General features: G+C 35.3%; 1 protein-coding gene across 1 annotated transcript in view; it reads right to left on the bottom strand.

Moving 5' to 3' along the window:
* The window catches only part of TDRD3 (tudor domain containing 3), a 201,642-nt gene that overhangs the window by 84,445 nt on the left and 94,334 nt on the right, over positions 1-22,863 (bottom strand). Inside the window, exons 3-4 of the mRNA XM_065896180.1 lie at positions 5,607-5,767; positions 1,876-2,017 (exon numbers count right to left, since the gene is read on the bottom strand). Of these exons, the coding sequence (XP_065752252.1) occupies positions 1,876-2,017; positions 5,607-5,767 (303 nt within the window). The remainder of the gene's footprint in view (positions 1-1,875; positions 2,018-5,606; positions 5,768-22,863) is intronic.

The following is a 22,863-nucleotide window of genomic DNA, read 5'->3' as shown; positions in this document are numbered from 1 at the left end:
TTCTAAGTTCATAAACTTGGCTATTTATATAAAACTATCAAACCACTTCTGATTTACTTGCTTGTGCAACATTTTCAATCAAACAATGCAGTTATGGAATATTATCTTATATTTCATAGTATCTTATATAGTATATAATAGTATCTTATATTTCACAGCAGCCCAAAGTGTAGCACATTAGTATCATAAGGAATGAGTACTAAGGAATAAAAAATGTGCCTAAATTTCCTTATCTATTTACATCCCAAACAGAGGCACTTCCAAACTTAGAAGATAGAAAAGAGTAATTTACCTTAAAATACCAAAAGCTTGAAATATTGCTGGGCCCCTTGACTCACTTTAGACAACAGACAAGATCTGAGAGTGGCACAAAAACATGAATTCTAACTCAAAGAGTAATTAGCTCTATGTGCTTGTAATTCATTTATTTCACTATTATTTATTATGATGTTTATTACATATAAGACTCAGGGCCACCACTTTGGAGATACAGGAAGGCTCAGATCCATCACCTATTAGTGGTCTAATCATAAAATAAGTTTAACGGTTCTTAAAGCCTATTTTCTGATCCATATGGACATAACACTCTCTTACAAGACTGCTAGGTGAATTACATGATATACAGATATAGGCGCCCAGCTCAAGATCTACACACACTGTTCAACAAATATTTCTAGAATTGAATAAAGATAACACAAACAAGAATTCTGACCTCAAAAAGCTTACAATCAAAGGAGATAAGAAATAAATATAATTTTAGTGCTAGATAAAAAGTAATATACTTCTTAATACAATGAATAAAGTATTCTAATAGTTCAATAAAGGAGCAATTATTTCATTTTGTGAAAAAAACAAGTACTTGTTTTGAGTCTAAAAGCATGGGGATGAGAGAGAAACTAAGATGAATGTCTTAAAAGTGGGAAAATCTTTTTTCTTTTTCAAAAGTGCAACTGAGGAAAGCTTAGAGAATCAAAGAAAGAGTAAGTAGTTCCATTTAGCTAAAACAAAACCTATGTGAAAAAATTAAGAAAGTTGACAAGGTAAGCTGGAACTAGGGCTAAATTATAAATGACCTGAATCCCAGATTAAGGTATGTGAAATAAAAGCAGGGTGTAGCATGATCTGAATTATGTTGAAGATAATCTGGCAGAAGTACAATAAGTTAGAAGATGGAGAAAGGGTATATGGTGGAACCAGTTAAAAGGCTGCAAGTAGTCCAGGCCAGAGACTTAAACTACAATAATGGCAATGGAACCTGAGAGCAAGGGATTGACAAGAGATCTGACTGCAGAGGATCAATAAAACTGGTGGCTAGAAGCAAAGTAGAAGGACAATTACTAGATAACCTAGATGACTAGGAGGATAAAGATACTGGTAACATAAATGGTGAAAACATCAACTAATGTGACTAGGAAGACAAATGCAACAAGAACTCTTTCATTATAGTGAAATTCTAATTTGCTTTCACTTGTATCTGTGTGTGTGTGTGTGTGTGTGTGTAAATAAGACAAATACACATACATTATTCATATATATGCACAAACACTTGTTTTCTGAAGAAAGAATTATATACAGATACATTACACATATCTTACAACCGGTATCTTGGCAGTTTTGAAAACTCCTCAGTAAAGAATGGCCTTTAAAATATGTAATAAAATGTAACAAATACTGAAAATGACATCTGTTTTAGAAGAACAATATGGTTAAACAAAGGTAGATAGTTTCTGTAAAGATCACTGTGTTCCATTCTATTCAACTCTGGCATAAAGAACTAATTTTACTAGCCATTATAGAAAGATCCCTTAAAACAGAGAATACAATAAAAAGAGTGCAGTGTTTTAAAAGTTCAAACCATTCTTAGTTTACACTTACTCTCTGTAACTCCCATTTCTCAATAAGGTGTTCTACTTCACCGCCAAGAACTGTGGTGTTAGAATCATTCAAGAGCAGGAATCCATTTTTTATGTCCACAATGCCTGAAAGCTTAACTTTAGTTCCAGGTGGTGTGTTCAGGCTAAAGCAAAGAGAAAAAAAGAGTTAAAACATATTTAAGATCCTTCCCCAAAGTGGAATTCAGTCTTATACTGTGACTTGGTAAAATTCTTCAAAATGCACTAATGTGAAAACTATTTTTCAGGTGACTGGCTATATAGTGTGAATAGGTCATCAGGGAGGAAGTCAGAAGACCAGGTACAAGACTGTCATTTTCTACCTTAATTTTTTTCTACATGTAAAAAAATATGGATAGGGACTTCCCCCTCAGTGGTCCAGTGGGTAAGACTCGGTGCTCCCAATGCAGGGGGCCCAGGTTTGATCCCTGGTTGGGGAACTAGATCCCGTATGCATGTCGCAACTAAGAGTTTGCATGCTGCAACTAAGGATCCTGCATGCTGCAACGACGATCCCGTGTGCTGCAACTAGACCCGGAGCAGCCAAAATAAATAAATAAATAAAAAATAAGTCAGTAAACAAACAAACAAACAAATAAAAAAATCTGGATAATAAAAATCACAGCTCACAAACTTATGGTAAAGATAAATAGAGTAAAAGATATGAAAGTACTTTCTCAACCATGCCATGTTGTATAAATGTAAGATTTGCCCTTTTGTCCCCCCTCTGAGCTTTGTGCATTATTGCAAAGATATACTATATTATAAAATTAAATTTCAATACAGAAGAGATATCAAACCAGTAATAATCTTAGACATTGAACACCTATGTGAGTTACTGTAATCCACATGAAACAATGCTCTTTTTGGTTAACTATCCAGTTAAAGATCAAACGAGAGTTATTTACTCTAAAGCATACTGACTTCAAAAGTATTTTTTCATAATAGGTTAACATTATCAGATGTGGGGCAAACATTATAACACCATGGCCCCTTTTACAAACACCAGAGAGAACACCTCCTATCAATCTTTTAATAAAGGAAACAGTGGAAGAAATCCATTCCATCATATAGGTTTATTCTAAAGTAAAAGCACATATACCAAGCCCCACTGCATCTCTTCGCACATACAGCAAGGGGTAAAGAACTCCATTAGGAATAAAGATAGTCCTAAAACACTTGGGATAAATTAGAAAATCATGCTGAAAGACTTCACATTGTCCAATTTTTTTTTTTTTTTTTTTTTTTTTGCGGTATGCGGGCCTCTCACTGCTGTGGCCTCTCCCGCCGCAGAGCACAGGCTCCGGACGCGCAGGCCCAGTGGCCATGGCTCACAGGCCCAGCTGCTCCGCGGCATGTGGGATCCTCCCGGACCGGGGCATGAACCCGTGTCCCCTGCATTGGCAGGCGGACTCTCAACCACTGCGCCACCAGGGAAGCCCCCTACATTGTCACATTTTTAAAAGCTTATAAAATTCACCATGTGCCAATAAGTGCAATAGCAAATCAATGAAAGCACTGGTATCTCTGGTCTGTTTTTAAGAAAGACGGTTGATTAAATAGTTATTAACAAGAAGAAACAGAATATGCCTATTTTTAAGATTTCTAAGAGCCCATATGGAGTAAGACATTATCTGGTAAAAATTATTCTCAGGACTCCAAGCTTAATCATTCTTAGTCATCCTATGTAACTTAGAAAACAAATGGTCATAGACAGCCTTGCCTAACCTAACGCTTAAGTAGAGAGCTGTGTGGTGGTAAATGTAGGCAACTTACCACAATGTCTATCAAACTTCAAGATCAGCAACAACTGAATACACTTACACTAAGTGAAGTTTTTCCCAATTCCAGGTAATCAGCAGATACAGATTTTCTAACTCTATAGTCATCATTTAGGGATAAATAAAAAAACTAAGCACCAAGGGTACCAGGCTGCTATACTCTTTACCTCTAAAGAAATTATTAATGAATTACATCATTTATATAAGACCAATATATGTTCTTTAAAACCATTTTTCGCCAATAATTTCTAACACATTAGTAAATTGGAAATGAAATGAAAATGTAAAAAACACAAATTAGCAACATAAGAAACTACAAAAGACCTTAAAAAATAGCAAGCAAATTACAAGGGCATTTAAATTGTGATTTTTAAAACTAAAAGCTAATCTGAAAGCAAATAATGAGCTAATTTTTTATGTAAAATAACTGTACCTTTACCAAACTCTTTCTCTAACAGGTTAAGAAGGAAAACATGGTGAATTACTTGAAGTTGGACATACAATTTCATTAAGATAATTGATAAAGAGTTCTATTCACCAAATTAAATTACAGTTCTATTCCCACAAAAGAATAAATAGGTGCTAAAATTTTAATATAATTTTTATTACATCACCTTCAGGACCATAACTAATTCTTACTCAGAGAGCATACTGTGGCTTAATTAATACTTTATTCACACTCCAAAGTTCCTTTATTCTCTCTTCATTGAAATTAAAAACAAAAACAAAAAACAGAACAAAAACAAAAATACAGTGAGAAGTGGGGCTGGAGGTAGGATAGATGAATGGAAAGAAGCATCCCAGAGAAATGCAATGTCCAGTAGAGAAAACACATTCTACACCAGTTCCTGGTTTATCCTCTCTAGTGAGTTCTTCTACCTTCCTTCTAAGATAACCAATAATCAAACTTATTTTGAAAATGGTCTCCCAAATTGTTCATATGTGAGAACACTTCTGTAAGCTGTTGTTTTTACAGCACCAAAAGTAGACATGCTACTTCAATGATGAGTGAATGAGAAAGTAGCAACATTTTTTTTTTCAATTGTCAAACTAATAAATTCAACAAAAGAAAACAGCATAAGGGACCCTCCTCTCTGGGTTGATCCTGTGTTTTCATTTACCTCAGAGAAATATATAGCAGTAAAATGAGAGAATGAGCCATTATATGGCAAGTCTTTCTTCTCAGGCATCTGTGAACTCCCTTGGAGGGGATCTGATTAAATTTGTCAAAGGAGGAAAGGCTGTGTTTCCTTTTATGGAAGTTTCTCCATAAAAGTAGGACTCTTTCTACTCTTCAAAAAAAAGACAACATAATCACAAAGTTAATATACGCCCCTTTGTATATGAAAATCAACATTTTAGACGAATAAATATATCTTCTAAGGAAGGAGCCTCCCTCACTAAAGGCAGACACTAGTTGAAGAAAGAAAAAAAGAAATCATTGAACATGGCATACAAGGCCTCAACCTACCACATCTCCTCCCACATACCACAATGCCAATCACCTATGCTCCTCCAAGTGTAACTTTTCACTCATCTGCTATCAGGGTACCATGTCTAGACTGCTAAACAGTATAATGGATACAACTAACTGTCAAGGAAGAAATTGTGACATATTTAAAGAAATTTTTGTTCTGAAAAGATTTTAATGACCTAAAATTTAGTGATAAAATTGAAAAGCTTATGTTCCTTGTAAGAACACCTTAAATTTCTGTTTTTAATTATTAACTTTAAAAGTAAGGAGCAACTAACTCCATTTTAAACTATTTTTCTTTACAGATAAAGTAAAAATACAAACTCTTTAATTTATTCAGAAAAACTAACATGCACTTAAGAGTTCATTCCTTCTTTTCAAAGGTCTTAAAAACAAAATCCAATGTGAACAGTACCTTTAAACACTTATAACAAATGTACACCATAAAGTGCCAATTACCTTATTTTGGACATGTAACTAAATTCTACTGCTGTACAACTTATATGACCATCAGTCATCTGCAAACGCAGCATTCTTGGGGCAGCCTGAGATTCTTCATTATCCTTTGGTGCAGCAACATTGCGAATTTTTTGAATTTGCAAAACACATGGACCTTCAAGCTGTCAAAAGATAAAGGAATAAATAGCACTTTTAGCCATAGCTTTGTTTTCACTTAAAATGTTTCTCTTTTCCTTACTTTATTATTTATAATGATAATTCAATTAAATAAGTTCAAAATTTAAACTGTTATATACATCAGGGTGGGTTTTTTTTTCTTTTGTGTTTAAAGATAAAACTTCAAAAAAGTCTCCTGAAGAATTTTTTAAATATAATTCTGAATTCATTTTCAGAAAATAACAGGAAAAAACTTCAGGGAAAAAGTTACTTTTCTGAATTAAAGGTATATTAAAAGATGTTTTCAGTCTTATGTGCTCTAAATTGTTCACATATACCCCCCGGTTCCACCCATGTACATTAACAGACATTCTAGAATTAAAGAACTTGGTAATTTTTTAAGGGACATCAATAGTTGAAAGGAATGTTTTCTGCTCAAAAACATCAAGTTTAAAGTACACCTTCTTCCGGCATTAAAAAAAAATATATATATATTCCAAAATTTAAACCATATAAAATCTAAGAAGTGTGAACTATACTTGACTTATTGTCACATTTCCTTTTTAAATGAGTTTAATGCTATGTTGTTATTCATTGGCAGTAAGGAGAATAAACATCCTATCTAGCCATATTTTAATCAAAGACAAAAAGAAAATTGATGGGCTAACTAGCTATTGAATATTAAAAGTTTTTATATAATAAAACACTTATGGTATAACTGGGGAATGAGAGCAAAATCTGCTTACATGTCTGAAAAATAAATTTAACATAAAGTAACACTTTCTACATTATAAAATACTATATCCATTAAGTAGTATCATACTTACAAAGAAAAAAAAGCTTTTTGTTATAGCTTTTTAAGTAAAATCTTTCTGTATGCATTAGTTTAATTTATATTTTCAGCAAAGAGAAATGTGAAATAACATTTACACAATTTCTTGAGTTAGCATGTTCCCAGGTTGACAAATTTCCACTTCATATTTACCAGTATCTTTCCTGAAAAGTAGTAATTTTGTTATAAATTTAGCGCTAGAGAATATAATTAGAGAAAAGATACGAAACTTACATCTAATTTTCAAGTATGAAAAAAAAATTCTAAGTTGAAATAAGTCTAAAACCTTTAACAAATGTAGATAAGCTACTAATTCAGGATAAACTTTTTCTTTTACTTTTGCTAATGCCATTAAAATAAAGACATTTAAATTAAACCAGAGGCATGTTAACGGTTCTTATAATGTTCATCATTCTCTATATTCTACGACTCCCAATATTTTTAGCCTAGACACTGACAAATATTTAGCCTTTGCTCTACTAACCACATATAACTATTTAAATTTACATTTAAATTAATTAAAACTGAGTGAAATTAAAAATTCAATTCTTCAGTCACACTGGTCACATTTTGAGTGTTCCATATCTGCACAACACATATACAGACTGTCCTACATCACTGCAAAAAGCTCTATTAGACAATCAGTGGTGATCTAGACTTATGTGTTCCACAATGATACTAGGGAGTGCACATCCGTTGAAGTGTGGGAGGAAAACAATTGTTTCTATTTAATTCTTAGTAAGGAAGAAATTAAATGTTCCTAATACTTCATAATCAAAGCAACAAAGATACTCTCATTCAGTCCATATGACATACAGGTAACAAGGCATCTTTATAGAATTTGGGGAAATCTACACCTCAAGGGTGTTGACATGGCACCTTCACTGGTTTGTTTGCTTTCAATGTATTGAAAAAACTGACAAACTGACATTTATTTGTGTACAGGTAAATGGATATACAGATATTACCTAGTTTTAACTATTAATGATCACAAAATGGACAAGTGGCTTTAAAAGATTCTGCCAAAGAAACACAAATTGAAGATAATGCCAACAACGCAATCACAGAGGGGGGAACAGGACCATTTTTGCTGATCTCCTACAACTGGTTGACCATGAGAACAAAAAGCTAGGAATGCTAGGGAGGAACACCTGCTCCCAGATCTTGATGTTTCCTAGCAAGCAGCAAGTTTACTTATTTAACTACTCCAACTCCTGGCCTCTCCATCCCTTTTAGTGTATTAAATAGTGGTCCTGCCAAAAGATATATGTCTACCTGGAACCTGTAAACATAACCCTATTTGTGAAAAGGGACTTGGCATACCTAATTAAGATCAGTATCTAAAGATGAGATGATCCTGGATTAGGAGAAATACAATGATGAGCTTCTTTAGAAGAGAAGGGGAAATAAACACAAAGACACTGGGTGTAAAGGCCATGGGAAGAAAAAAATGGGGGCAGAAATTGGAGTTACACATCTACAAGCCAAGGAACACCAAAGACTGCCCACAGCTACTGGAAGCTATGCAAGGGGTATGAAACAGACTCTCCTTCAGAGCCTCCGAAAGGAACCAACCCTGCTGACACCTTGATTTTAGACTTCTGTCCCACAGAACTGTGAAAGAATAAATTTCTGTTGTTTTATGCCACCAAGTTTGTGGGAATTTGTAACAAAAGCCTCAGGAAACTAACACACCCATTTATGAAATGACTTATCTGATTGGGAGGAATATACTGTATATTTTGGGCTCATCCTCACCCTTCCTTTTTTGGGATCTAGGTAGGGACCCTGAGGAGGAGGTACCTACTCAGCCTCTTCACTGGATTGGCACTGCAATAAGTGAGTGTACAAATCTGTCAGGTTTGTGGTTCAATTAATGCATCCATTTGGCTCTCCCACCAAGCCATATCTTCCAAATTAATTTTTATCAGTAGTAAAGTTGATACTTTGGCCCACATCTGCCACTTCTTTCTTTCTCAATCGATTCAGAACCAAAGTAAAAAAGAAGGTACTATTTATTAGACTCTCCTTAGAAACTCCCAAATTACACACAGTCTTTTTATAATCAATTCTCAATTTGAATCAACAGGGCTTAAGACTAGTTCCACAATTCAGAAAGATTCTATAAGTAAAATTGCAGATATAACGATTTTTTTTCATTATTACGTTTACAATATTCAGTTTATTATCCTCTGTAGTCAAAAAATAAATAGGGAAGTACTGGATCTAAATAAAACACAAATAGCAGAATAAAATGTTAAGATCCTAAATCCTAACTTTAACCCTAAATCTAAAATCATCTAGGGGGAGAGTGGGAGGGAGGGAGACGCAAGAGGGAAGACACATGGGAGCACATGTATATGTATATGTATAGCTGATTCACTTTGTTATAAATCAGAAACTAACACACTATTGTAAAGCAATTATACCCCAATAAAGATGTTAAAAAAAAAAAAAAAAGAGTAAAAACGTAAAAAAAAAAAAAATAAATAAAATCATCTAAAAGCATCCACAAAACTGAATGAGAATTAACTTCAAAATCCTTGTTCATCTAGTATCAAGAGCAACCCCAAAGTGAAAAAAGATATCATATTTAAATGAAAATAATAAAAATCAAGGATTAATTTTGCCCAAGATTTCTTTAATGTCTGACTTTCACCTTTACATGAGCAATAAGGAGCAAGTAAAAGAAATTATTGTAAAAAATTTAAATAGTTAAGAAAAAAGATCTAATTCTTTTTTTTTAACATCTTTATTGGAGTATAATTGCTTTACAATGGTGTGTTAGTTTCTGCTTTATAACAAAGTGAATCAGCTATACATATACATATGTTCCCATATCTCTTCCCTCTTGCGTCTCCCTCCCTCCCACCTTCCCTATCCCAGCCCTCTAGGTGGTCACAAACCACCGAGCTGAAGATCTCTAATTCTAATAAACAATATCAAGTATACCCCAGAGATATTCTCTGGGGCCAGAAAAAGTCATCCAGGCTTCATTCCTTCCTTTCCCTAGGTAGATGGACCTCTCTATCATCTGAACTCCTAACTAGTCATATCAATTGACATGGAACGTCAGATTTAAATGACTGTATTAGTTTATTAATTTATTGATCATATTAAATAACATTCTTGTTTACAATCAGACTCTCCAAAGTTTGGATGACATGGAACCACTTATCTATAGTCTGATCACACCTAGATAAACGGTTAAAACTGAGAATTTTTGAGGAATCAAGAAACTATCTAAATTTAGACATTCTATGATACTATGAAAAATCTGCCAGCCATTTCTTTTTATAATCTTATCAATTTCCTTGAGAAATAAATTTCTCACTCTATCTATATCTAACAACATAAGCATCACATTTTCCATCAACCCTAGAAATGGGGCCATATACTCAGAAGGAATCTATGAGTATGATTAAGTTCTGATAATTCTTCCATCATTATTGTAAAGTGGGTTAAAATTAAGAGAATAAAAAAGTTTCATTCTCCACAGTCCTTTTTAAGTACTTAAAATCATAATTTATTTCTTTACTCTGTTACTACTTCCAAAAGCATTTCCAGTGGCTTCAGCAGAGATTTTCTAGGGCTCGTTTTTTCATCCACTCATATTTATATCAAGAGAAGTTTTTGCTGGACTATTCACATCTCTACCTGAGGATCCAAGCAACTGGGTAATGATTCAAGTAAATTGCCTTGGAATATGAAATAGTGGTTCTGCCTACAGCTGCTTTAAACGCCTGAGGGATAAATTTTTATGACACCCTCTTTCTCATCTACTTCTTTGCTCTGTTGAAATAACTCAATATCATTTTAACAAAATTTGATATTAATAAACATGGAGGTGGGACAGGAAGAAATCAGAAATAAAGTATCATTTGTCACACCCTGTACCATCCTAAGGATAGTATCAGACTCAAGAAAACTGGAACAAAAGAGAATTGTTTATTATAATGTTAGAAATTTCAGAACTTTTCCCATGTCACCCATGCAGGCATCTATGGTAAGCTTCAATTTGGAGGACATTTTCCTCCAGAGAAAATCTATGTTTGCTTCTGATCGAAACAACACTGCAACTGAGACCCTCAGCTTTCAGCTTATGGAAAAGTAGCAAAGTTAACCTTAGCCAGAATCTCAACTCACTGTCAGTTAGTAGCACCACACTAGCTCCATAATCCTTTCTATCAGCTTTCCTGATTCCAGTGCCCAAGATTTCCATGCAGAAAGATAAAGAAATATAAAATTACAAGAACATATGATACAAGGAAATAAGCTACAAAATCTGAGAATCATAAAAATATTAATGTTTAAAAAAAATTTAAGACTCTAAGGAGTTGAGAATTTGGAATTATCAAACACAGACTATAAAACAATAAGCCTAATCTAGAGAATTTATATAGAACTGTGAACCTAACAACTAGGGAAAAAATATTCCCCTTAAGCAAGCATGTGACATATAAATATATACCAAGCCATAACGTAAGCATCTTCAAATACAGCTATCTTTCAGTCCAAATTCTCTGACCACAATCTAACTGAATTAGAAATCTGTAACAAAAAGAAAAAAAAAGATAATGTTCTATTATTAAAACAAAGAAGAAATCTTAATATAAACTGAAAAATATTTAGGACCGAATGATAATGAAAATACCATGTGTAAACCTTTGGGATATAGTTAAAGCAATGGTAGAAGAAAAATTAATAGCCTCGAGATGCTTATATTAGAAAACAAAGTAAATAAATGAGTCGAACTAACAAGTTGGGAAAAGAACAACAGAATGAGTTCAAATAAGGTACAAGAAAGAAGAAAATAAAGATAAATTAATGAAATAGCAAACTAAAAATACAGTAAAGAGGGTTAACAAAGTCTAGCGTTGGTTCTTTGCAAAGACTGATGAAACTGATACTGAGCAAGACTGACCAGGAAGCAAAGAGTAATAATGCAAATAAACAATCTAAGGAGTAATAATAATAATAAAAACACAAACATACTTTCAGTAGCAATGAAAAAACAATAAGAGACCTATGCATACCAATCTAAATGTCCATCAACTAGAAAATGGAAAGGAAAAAGTAAAGTCCATACAATGGAATACTACTCAGCAATAAATAGTAACAGACTACTGATACATGCTATATCATGGATTCACCTCAAAAACATGACAGTAAGTGAAAGAAGCCAGATACAACAAAGTATATATTGTGTGATCCCATTCATGTGAAGTGTCAACAAAAGGCATATTTATAGAGAAAATGTAAAATAATACACAGATATATTATTAAGAATAACAAGTACAAGATAGCAAATTTAAGATTAGCATACAATTATTGGTTACCTTTTTATGTACCCCTAACAGAGAAAAAAACAGTAATTTTTTTTAAAAACACCATTTACAACAACAAAAATAGGAAGTTCCGAGCATAAAGCTTGCATATAGATACACAACCTATATACTTTCAATAAATTATAAAACTTCATGGACAAAACTAAATAAATGAAGAGATACATCCAAAGGTGTGCTGAAGCCTGCTCAGGCCAGTTCACAAGTGCCTGTTATGAGCACTTCTTCCCAATTCCGGCTTTGGTGATTTCATAGTATAACTTATAATCAGCCACTGCAGGAATTTTTATACTACAAATAGTGGCAACTACTACATATTAGGGCTTTACTTTTTTCTCTTCAGAGAGGCAGCTTACCAGCATTTCACTTGTAATTAGTTATCATAAAGATGTCAATTGTCTTTAAGCTGATATGCAGATTCAATGCAATTTCATTCAAAACTCTGACCCATTTTAAGAAACTTGATCATTTGATTCTAAAATGTATATTGGGGAAGGCGGTCATCAGGGACAGAATAGCCTGAGGAAGAATAATGTATGTTACAACCAAAAGATTAGAAAAATTTGATAGTATCAAGTGCCACAAAAGACATGGATCAATGGGATCTCACATACACTACTGAAGGTAATACAAATTGGTACAACCACTTTGAAAAATAATTTGGCATTATCTGGTAAAGTTGAACACTGGCTTACTCTAGCATACAATAATTCAATTCCTGGTTATATTCCCTAAAGAAACTCTTACACATATGCATCAGAAAAAATATACAAGCTTGTTCCTAGACGTAGTAGTAGTGCATCTATTATTTAAAGAAAAAAAAGAAAGAAGAGGAAAAGAAACACATCTAAATATCCATCAACAGGAGAATGAATAAGTAAATTATGGTATATTTAGATAGCTTAATATTATATAAAAGTGAAAATGAATGAATATTAGGTATATACAACATGGGCATATGTTACAGCCATCACACTGAATGATAAAAGCAAGTTACGGCAGACAATCTGTTAACATTTTGTAAAGGTTAAAAACTAAACAGAAGGACCTCCCTGGTGGCGCAGTGGTTAAGAATCCACCTACCAATGCAGGGGACATGGGTTCGAGCCCTAGTCCAGGAAGATCCCACATGCCGCGGAGCAACTAGGCCCATGCGTCACGACTACCTGAGTCTGCACTCTAGAGCCCGTGTGCCACAACTACTGAAGCCCACGTGCCTAGAGCCCGTGCTCCGCAACAAGAGCAGCCACTGCAATGGAAGCCCATGCACCGCAAGTAAGAGTAGCCCCCGCTCGCCGCAACTACAGAAAAGCTCATTGCAGCAGCCAAGACCCAATGCGGCCAAAAATAAATAATTTTTTAAAAAAAAAACCTCTCTCTTAAAAACAATATATTATACAGAAATAACTACATATGTAACTAAAATATTTCTTCTAAAAGTCAAGAAAAGCTAAAGTCAAAATTCACAACAATCATTTCTTGGTGTTTGGGAGAGGAAGAGGTAGGACAGAATGGTATTGTAACGTTCTAGTTCTCACATCAGGCTGAGGCTTCACAGGTGCTCACCTCATTTTTAAGCTTCAAAAGAGATATGTTTGTATATATCCAATATTACATTAAAATTGCTCAAATAATTTACATAACATTTTGAAATTAAGACATTGGGTAGTTCACAGAAGTGCCAGGAGTATTCGAGAACTAAGTCTGTAGACTTCACAGCAAGAATAACAGTGAAAATCAAACCACAGACTGGTTTAATGGCAGTAGTACGTTGATGAAACAGTTTGGGATACGAAGGGTAGAGAAGAAGTCCTAATTTGTAGCATTTGCCAATTTCCATGGCTGATTTCAACTACTCACCTCTAAACAGGGAAGAGATGCTGACATTCGGCCTTCATCAGTTGGAACAAGCTAGATCCAGCACACTCAAGCATCTAGCTCTACATCTTGTACTATCAATTTCAATTTCACTAGCCCTGGACACTGACCCCAGCACTGTTGGCAGCTATTACCCTAGAAACTCAATCCTGCTGTAGCTTCTGCCACTACCAGAGAGGATTCACCACAGTTCCTGCTTTTTTGTGTGACTAACCCATGTCCTATGCAGCTATACCTGAACTAGTAAAGCTGAGTTACATGTGCACGGCATAGGTGCAAAGAAGGCTGGGGAAAAAGTATCCGGCATTTTCTTTTCCACCACGAAGACTTTGAAAATGGGACATTCCCCCAAACAAAGGAAGAGAATTCAGGTTCTAGGAAGTATAAATGTTAACTTACTTATCTTCCATGTATTATTATCAGGCAAGAAGATTTTGTCAAGGTCTATTTTCTATAGTTTGTATAATAAAATACCTTTTTTGGGGTAGTTTTAGTTTCTAAATATAAATAATACGTGTGTGTGCGTATGCATGTGTATACATATATAACCTTTACACACACACCAGATACACTCTCCCACTGTAAGATGTTAAATAGTCCCCCAAATGGGGATTTACCTATTATTCCCTTATTGAGAATTACAAGTCTAAAAACTAACAGTCTAGCAAGAAAAGCAACCTCTCCACCTCATCTCACTAAGCTTAACAAGCTGAGATGGCTACTCCTCCTTTGTATGTACTTCTGACATAGCATTTGTTCCACTATACTGACATTGTTGGTTTCTTGATCTCTTATTAGGGTATATGCTTCAAGAAGGCAGGGGCTGTCCTGTTGATCTATGCAGCCCCTGCACTTAGCACATATATACATTCAAAAATTGCTTGATAAAGAAGTTACCTTGTGTTTTTACTATAATTTATTTAGCACTTACTAGATACACCAGAAAATGTGGCAGGATTTTTACATGTTATATTTTTTAATAAATTTATTTACTTATTTATTTTATTTTTGGCTGCATTGGGTATATGTTGCTACGCATGGGCTTTCTCTAGTTGCGGAGAGCGGGGGCTACTCTTCGTTGTGGTGCACGGGCTTCTCACTGCAGTGGCTTCTCGTTGCAGAGCATGGGCTCTAGGCGCACGGTTTCAGTAGTTGTGGCTCACAGACTCTAGAGCACAGGCTCAGCAGTTGTGGTGCAGATTTAGTTGCTCCACGGCATGTGGGATCTTCCCGGACCAGGGCTCGAACCCATGTCCCCTGCATTGACAGGCGGATTCTCAACCACTGCGCCACCAGGGAAGTCCTACGTAAGTTATTTAATTTACCTCCAGAACTAGAAAGTATATTAGGATCATTTGTGTGTCTTAAATGAGAAAATTGAGAGCAGAGGATAAAGTATTTTGACAGAGGTTACCCAGCCAGTAAGAGGCAGAATTAGAATTCAAACTCAGATATGCCACACACCAAAGTCTGTCTTTGTTTCATACATTCTAAAACTATGATAAAATTTGTTACATACTAAAAACATGTAGGTATAAAGGGCAGTGGGAATAACTCTTAAAAATTAATTCTGTTCAAAAGAGGTCAAGAAAATTAGAAGAGAAGTGGCATTCAAGTTGGAATTTGAAGACTAAATAGCAGTTTGCCTGACAGCTGAGGGAAGAACATTCCATTCACATGGCAATTATTAAGGCCCTATAGCAACAAAAGACTATGATTTTAGAAAAGCTGCAGTTCCCTCATCTCTAAAGTAAAACAGAGACTGGTAATGATTTCTATTTTGCAATGCTGTTCTTAAGATTACACAGATTATTTAACATGGGACCTGGCACAAAGTAGGTTATCAATAAAGAGAAAGAAGAAGTGTTTACTGAAAACCAGGGTTCTCTTAGGTAAGTTAGGGGCTTGTACCAATAAAGGTCAAGAAGAAAGCAGGTTAAAAGCAAAAGGAGGGCTTCCCTGGTGGCGCAGTGGTTGAGAGTCCGCCTGCCGATGCAGGGGACACAGGTTCGTGCCCCGGTCCAGGAGGATCCCACATGCCGTGGAGTGGCTGGGCCCGTGAGCCATGGCCACTGAGCCTGCGTGTCTGAAGCCTGTGCTCTGCAACGGGAGAGGCCCGTGTACCGCAAAAAAAAAAAAAAAAAAAAGCAAAAGGAACATTGAAAGAAATAGCTTTGGGAAGGTAGTCCCTAATCCTGGTTTCAAATTTTTCAACTGATATTCATATACGTCAAGAGTTTAAATGGATAAATAAATAAAAATAAAAGAAAAACTTCCTGAATCATAAATATGGTGGTATACCTACTAGAAGATCTAAAAGTTTCTACCCCTTAGAAATTTTAAAAACAGGGTATTATAAATGTCTAGTAATAGACAAAAAGACAACAAAATATTGAATAGGTTTTCCCAAACTTGAGATCGCCTGAAAAAACATCACTTTATACATCAAAGTAACAGCACAGCAGATAATTTGCTTTTATTCAATCAGGGCAAGTACAGCCAATCAATTACAAGAAAAACATTGTGGGACTCCAGGCAAAAGTAACACTTCTTTCAATGTGTCATTTGCCTATTTCCATCCTTCACTGCTATAGCTTTTCGTTTTCTGGGAGAATTAGGAAAAAAAAAAAAAGTGAACAGTTTGTTTTTCAATTATTATTAGAGTATCTAATATAAATTCTATAGATTGTTTTGTGCAGCTGTTTTCAAACTACACAGAAGTCCTACTAATAATTACCAATAAGTGCTTGTAAATAAAGCACAGTAATATCAGAATTTTAGTAATCCATTTTTCTAAAATTAAAAGTGCATGTTTAATTTTAATAACTCACTAAAAGAAACACTGGTAAATTGTATTATTTATTAACATATATAAAACATGACACAATTTATTTAACTTAAAACATTTTTCAATTATTTTTTTTCTGAAAACATCCAAGTTCTATATTGTCTGAGGGTGAGAGGGCATTCAGTTTGAATTTTAAGGCAGTGAAGCCATCTTGTGGTTGATGTTGGTGTTGCTGAGGCTTTGAGAAGGTCACTTCTATCTGGAAAAATTAGGCCTTTAATCACAGTTTCACATTTAAAAACGCATATACAGGGCTTCCCTGGTGGCACAGTGGTTGAGAGTCTGCCTGCCGATGCAGGGGACACGGGCTCGTGCCCCGGTCCGGGAGGATCCCACATGCCGCGGAGCGGCTGGTCCTGTGAGCCATGGCCCCTGAGCCTGCGCGTCCGGAGCCTGTGCTCCGCAACGGGAGAGGCCACAACAGTGAGAGGCCCACGTACCGAAAAAAAAAAAAAAAAAGATGCATATACAGCCTGTCAGTCCTAAAACTTAGATGAAAAAAATAAACACAGATCTGGAAAGCCTTTCCTGTTAGGGCTTCACAGTAATGCATTAAAGTTCTCACACAGCTGGACTGGTAATAAAGCATTTTTACATTAACCTATATTTTATAATTAACTTCTACACCTTGGTTCAAAGGCTAAAGCTATGAAAATAACTACAACAAAATATTAAACTTGGAGAAGAATATGAAAAATATTAAACAGTTTTATAGGAAGCATAGTTTTACTTCCATTTTGTCATGACTTCTTTCCATGATTTTTACCTTACAAGTTAAATATTCCAGAACCTTGTAATATCTAGATATACAAAGCCTGCCCTGAAAAACTCATAAGTTGCAGCACATAGCTTCCTCGGCACATATTGCTCCACTCTAAAAACCTTTATGGCCTAAAAGTCAAACATAAACTGCTTATGGGAAAATCTAGCTTAGGCTTAGAACCCTGGAGAAAAGTGTCATCTTCCCACTCTCACTACTTTTTAAATTTGTCTGAAACCTTTGCATCAAGGTTATAAGCAACCTTAAGGAGAAAATATGCGAACTGCAAAATAATATTAAGAAGAGAATGGTAGAAGGGTGGGATAGGGAGGGTGGGAGGGAGGGAGATTCAAGAGGGAAGAGATATGGGAACATATGTATATGTATAACTGATTCACTTTATTATAAAGCAGAAACTAACACACCATTGTAAAGCTATTATACTGCAATAAAGATGTTAAAAAGAAAAAGGATGGGAGGAAAGAGAAAATAATGTGAACAGAACTATTACATTAATTACTAACAAAGTTACTTGCATTTTTTTGGCCATCCTACTTCCTCACAAAATAATCAGTGATAACAGAATTATTAAGACTTCAGTTTCAAACTTCAGATGACAATGCCCTTCTGAAGGTTCCAGTTTGTCTTAGGACAAAACAGATGTAAATACAATGTTCCAGGATTAACTGTCTACTCCTAACTACAGACCTACCATCTCTCCTACCGGATCATAGCTCTCTCCACACTTCCTTTCCAAATGCTGTTATCTAAGTCTTATTAGTTATGATAATAACAATACACAGCATGTAAGCATTTACTTTTGGCCTCTCAGGAGAAGAAGTTTGAAGATTCCTCTCTACATTCCTTTAATCTACTTCTAAAGAGGATTACTGCTCTGTCTTGCAGAATCTCTAGTACATTGGATGGAGCCTGGGGCCTAATGAATAAGCTTCCAAGGGGGATAGAAGACACAGGGCTACGGCTCTTTTAAAGGACCCACACAAAACTAATGGAAGTAGCTCCTAAAAAGACAGCCTCCTCTCTTCTCTTGCTTTTTAAGGATTTGCTTCTTAAATACTGGGGCAAATGCGCTCCAATTCTTTTTTCTTTGGCTTTCTCTCTTAGGAGTGGTAATACCACAGGCAGGCATGGAACTTAGTAGAAATAAAGCAGAAATTTGACCTACTTTGATTCTATTATACTAAGATCAACCTAGCTCAAGTGATAAAGTTCTGCATTAGGGGCTGGGGCTAAAACACAGTCAATAATGAAGTATCCATTTGCCTTACTTCATTTACTGCATTCCCTTGGAGATCTCTAAGTAACAAGAAAACAAACTGAGGTAATAAACATGCACTCTTAGATCTCCAGGACAAAAATACCATCCTAAATGTCTCATAATGCTCAATACTTGCCATACACATTGCGCTACATTTAAGATGTCACATAGATTATGTCATTTAATTCTTCAATGTCATAAGGGACATAATATTTGAATGATAAGAAAATTAAAATCTGGCAAGATTAAATAAGTACCAGAAGTCACAAAAACATAATAAGCAGAAGAATGAGAATTTAAATCTAGTCCAATAATTCTAAAATCTGTATCTGTCCAATATGTTACCAGCCCCTACTGTTTTCTGCTCCCTCTCCACATCGTATCTGAAGCACAGCAAAACCATGCCTCTGCTTCCTGGGACAGCTAGTCTATCTCACACTTTAAATTTTCTGTCTAAATTAGTTTTTGCAAAATTAGTTTCTAGTATGATCTATTTGGAAAATCACTAGGTAATACAGTTCTTTCTTTCATTTGCTATTTTTTTACTATTAAAAGAAAATTAGAAAATAATATTATTTTATACCAAAATCTGACATGTTCAAGGAACAGGAAGATTACTTATTCAAATACTCTGCTTATCTTATGCACACATTAAAATAAAATTTATTTAAAATTTTTTATTTAAAATTTATTTTAAATAAGAACTATTATATAATTTTAGTGTCTAGACCCATGTCTTAATGACTCTGTCACCATTAACATGATGAAGTGCTGAGTAATAAAGCTTTCCAATAAAGGCACAAATAAAGCAACTTTTACTGTATTAGTCTTATTTTACAGATAGACACACAAGTAATTCATGTCAAAAATACATTCCTTAAACATTTACTCTTGCCTGAAAGTAGTTATATTTTTATATAATGTATGAAGTTTTAACCAAAGGCAAATAAAATGAGTAATTCCCGTGTGTTGGCTTCTAAAAATTCTATTAAAATTAATTTTCAAAACATTTTCACGAATAATGTGAAGAGAATTATACTTGGCGTCTGAAGGAAAAATATAAATGGGAAGAGCAGAAAGGCAGTTAATCCCACTCTACTTCTGTTTCATGTGAACAGAGTTTATTTTCTATCTTTTCATTTTATGTATAAACTAAATCTACATCAGCATTAAAAAAATTTCAAAGGATAAAATTTGGCAAAGAAAATTCTAGATTCAAATATTCTAAGTTATATATATATTTTTCTTAGCTACATTCAAAGGAAATTCTGAAGAGACCACTTATAAAACTTTGTGAGAAGATGGCAGAGTAGAAGGGCGTGCGCTCACTTGCCTTTGAGAGAACACCAGAATCACAGCTAAGTGCTGCAAAATCGACAGGAAGACACTGGAACTCACCAAAAAAGATACGCCACATCCAAAGACAAAGGAGAAGCCAAAACAAGACAGTAGGAGAGGCGCAATCACAATAAAATCAAATCCCATAACCAATGGATGGGTGACTCACAAACTGGAGAACAATTATACCACAGAAGTCCACCCATTGGAGTGAAGGTTCTGAGCCCCACATCAGTCTTCCCAACCTGGGGGTCCGGTGACAGGAGAAGGCATTCCCAGAGAACGAGATTTTGAAGGCTAGCGGAATTTTATTACAGGACTTTGACAGGACAGGCGGAAAAAGAGACTGCACTCTTGGAGGGCACACGCAAAGTAGTGTGTGCATAATGACCCAGGGGGAAGGAGAAGTGAACCCATAGGAGAATGAACCAGACCTACCTGCTAGTGTTGGAGGGTGTCCTGCAGAGGTGGGGGGTGGCTGTGGCTAACCACGGGGAAAAGAACACTGGCAGCAGAAGTTCTGGAAGGTACTCCTTGGCATGAGCCCTCCTGGATCTGCCATTAGCCCCACCAAAGAGCCTGTCCCTTCCAGTGCTGGGTCACCTCAGGCCAAACAAACAACAGGAAGGGAACTCAGCCCCACCCATCAGCAGACAAGTGGTTTAAAGTTTTACTGAGCTCTGCCCACCAGAGCAACACCCAGCTCTACCCACCACCAGTCCCCTTCATTAGGAAGCTTGCACAAGACTCTTAGATAGCGTCATCCACCAAAGGGTAGACAGCAAAAGCAAAAAGAACTACAATCCTGCGGCCTGTGCAATGAAAACCACATTTATAGAAAGATAGAGAACATGAAAAGGCAAAGGACTATGTACCAGATGAAGGAACAAGATAAAACCCCAGAAAAACACCTAAATGAAGTGGAGATACGCAACCTTCCAGAAAAAGAATTCAGAATAATGATAGTGAAGATGATCCAGGACCTCGGAAAAAGAATGGAGTCAAAGATTGAGAAGATGCAAGAAATGTTTAATAAATACCTAGAAGAATTAAAGAACATACAAACAAAGACAAACAATACAATAACTGAAATGAAAAATACACTAGAAGGAATCAATAGCAGAATAACTGAGGCAGAAGAATGGAGAAGTGACCTGGAAGACAGAATGGTGGAATTCACTGCTGTGGAACAGAATAAAGAAAAAAGAATGAAAAGAAATGTAGACAGCCTAAGAGACGTCTGGGACAACATTAAATGCATCAACATTCACATTAAGGGGGGTCCCAAGGGAGAAGAGAGACAGAAAGGACCTGAGAAAATATTTGAAGATATTATAGTCAAAAACTTCCCTAACATGGGAAAGGAAACAGCCCCCAAGTCCAGGAAGCGCAGAGTCCCAGGCAGGATAAACCCAAGGAGATATATGCCGAGATACATAATAATCAAACTGACAAAAATTAAAGACAAAGAAAAATTATTGAAAGCAGCAAGGGAAAAACAACAAATAACATACAAGGGAACTCCCATAAGGTTAACAGCTGATTTCTTGGTAGAAACTCTACAAGCCAGAAAGGAGTGGCACAATACATTTAAAGTGATTAAAGGGAAGAACCTACAACCAAGATTACTCTACCTGAAAAGGATCTCATTCAGATACTATCGAGAAATCAAAAGCTTTACAGACAAGCAAAAGCTAAGAGAATTCAGCACCACCAAACCAAGTCTACTACAAATGCTAAAGGAACTTCTCTAAGTGGGAAACACAAGAGAAGAAAAGGACCTACAAAAACAAAACTAAAACAATTAAGAAAATGGGAACAGGAACATACATATCAATAATAACCTTAAGTGTGAATGGATTAAATGCTCCAACCAAAAGAAACAGGCTTGCTGAATGGATACAAACATAATACGCATATATACGCTGTCGACAAGAGACACACTTCAGACCTAGGAACACATACAGGATGAAAGTGAGGGGATGGAAAAAGATATCCCAAGCAAATGGAAATCAAGAGAAAGCTGGAGTAGCAATACTCATATCAGATAAAATAGACTTTAAAATAAAGAATGTTACAAGAGACAAGGAAGGACACTACATAATGATCAACAGATCAATCCAAGAAGAAGATATAACAATTATAAATATACATGCACCCAACATAGAAACAACTCAATATATAAGGCAAATGCTAACAACTATAAAAGAGGAAATCGACAGTAACACAATAATAGTGGGGGACTTCAACACTGCACTTACACCAATGGACAGATCACCCAGACAAAAAATTAATAAGGGAACATAAGCTTTAAATGATACAACAGGCCAGATATTTAATTGATATTTATAGGATATTCCATCCAAAAACAGCAGATTACACTTTCTTCCCAAGTGCACACAGAACATTCTCCAGGATAGATGACATTTCGGTTCACAAATCAAGTGTCAGTAAATTTAAGAAAATTGAAATCGTATCAAGCAACTTTTCAGACCACAACACTATGAGATTAGAAATAAATTACAGGGGAAAAAACATAAAAAACACAAACACATGGAAGCTAAACAATACGTTACTAAATAACCAAGAGATCACTGAAGACATCAACGAGGAAATCAAAATATACCTAGAGAAAAATGACCAGGAAAACACGATGATCCAAAACCTACAGGATGAAGCAAAAGCTGTTCTAAGAGGGAAATTTATAGCAAGAAACAAGAAAAATCTCAAATGAGCATACTAACTTTACACCTAAAGGAACTGGAGAAAGAAGAACAAACAAAACCCAAACTTAGTAGAAGGAGAGATTTCATAAATCAGA

Source organism: Phocoena phocoena, chromosome 18, assembly GCF_963924675.1.
Source record: "Phocoena phocoena chromosome 18, mPhoPho1.1, whole genome shotgun sequence".
Classification (NCBI taxonomy): domain Eukaryota; kingdom Metazoa; phylum Chordata; class Mammalia; order Artiodactyla; family Phocoenidae; genus Phocoena; species Phocoena phocoena.
Note: the sequence above shows the minus strand (reverse complement) of the source record. Positions and strands in the feature narration are given on the sequence as shown.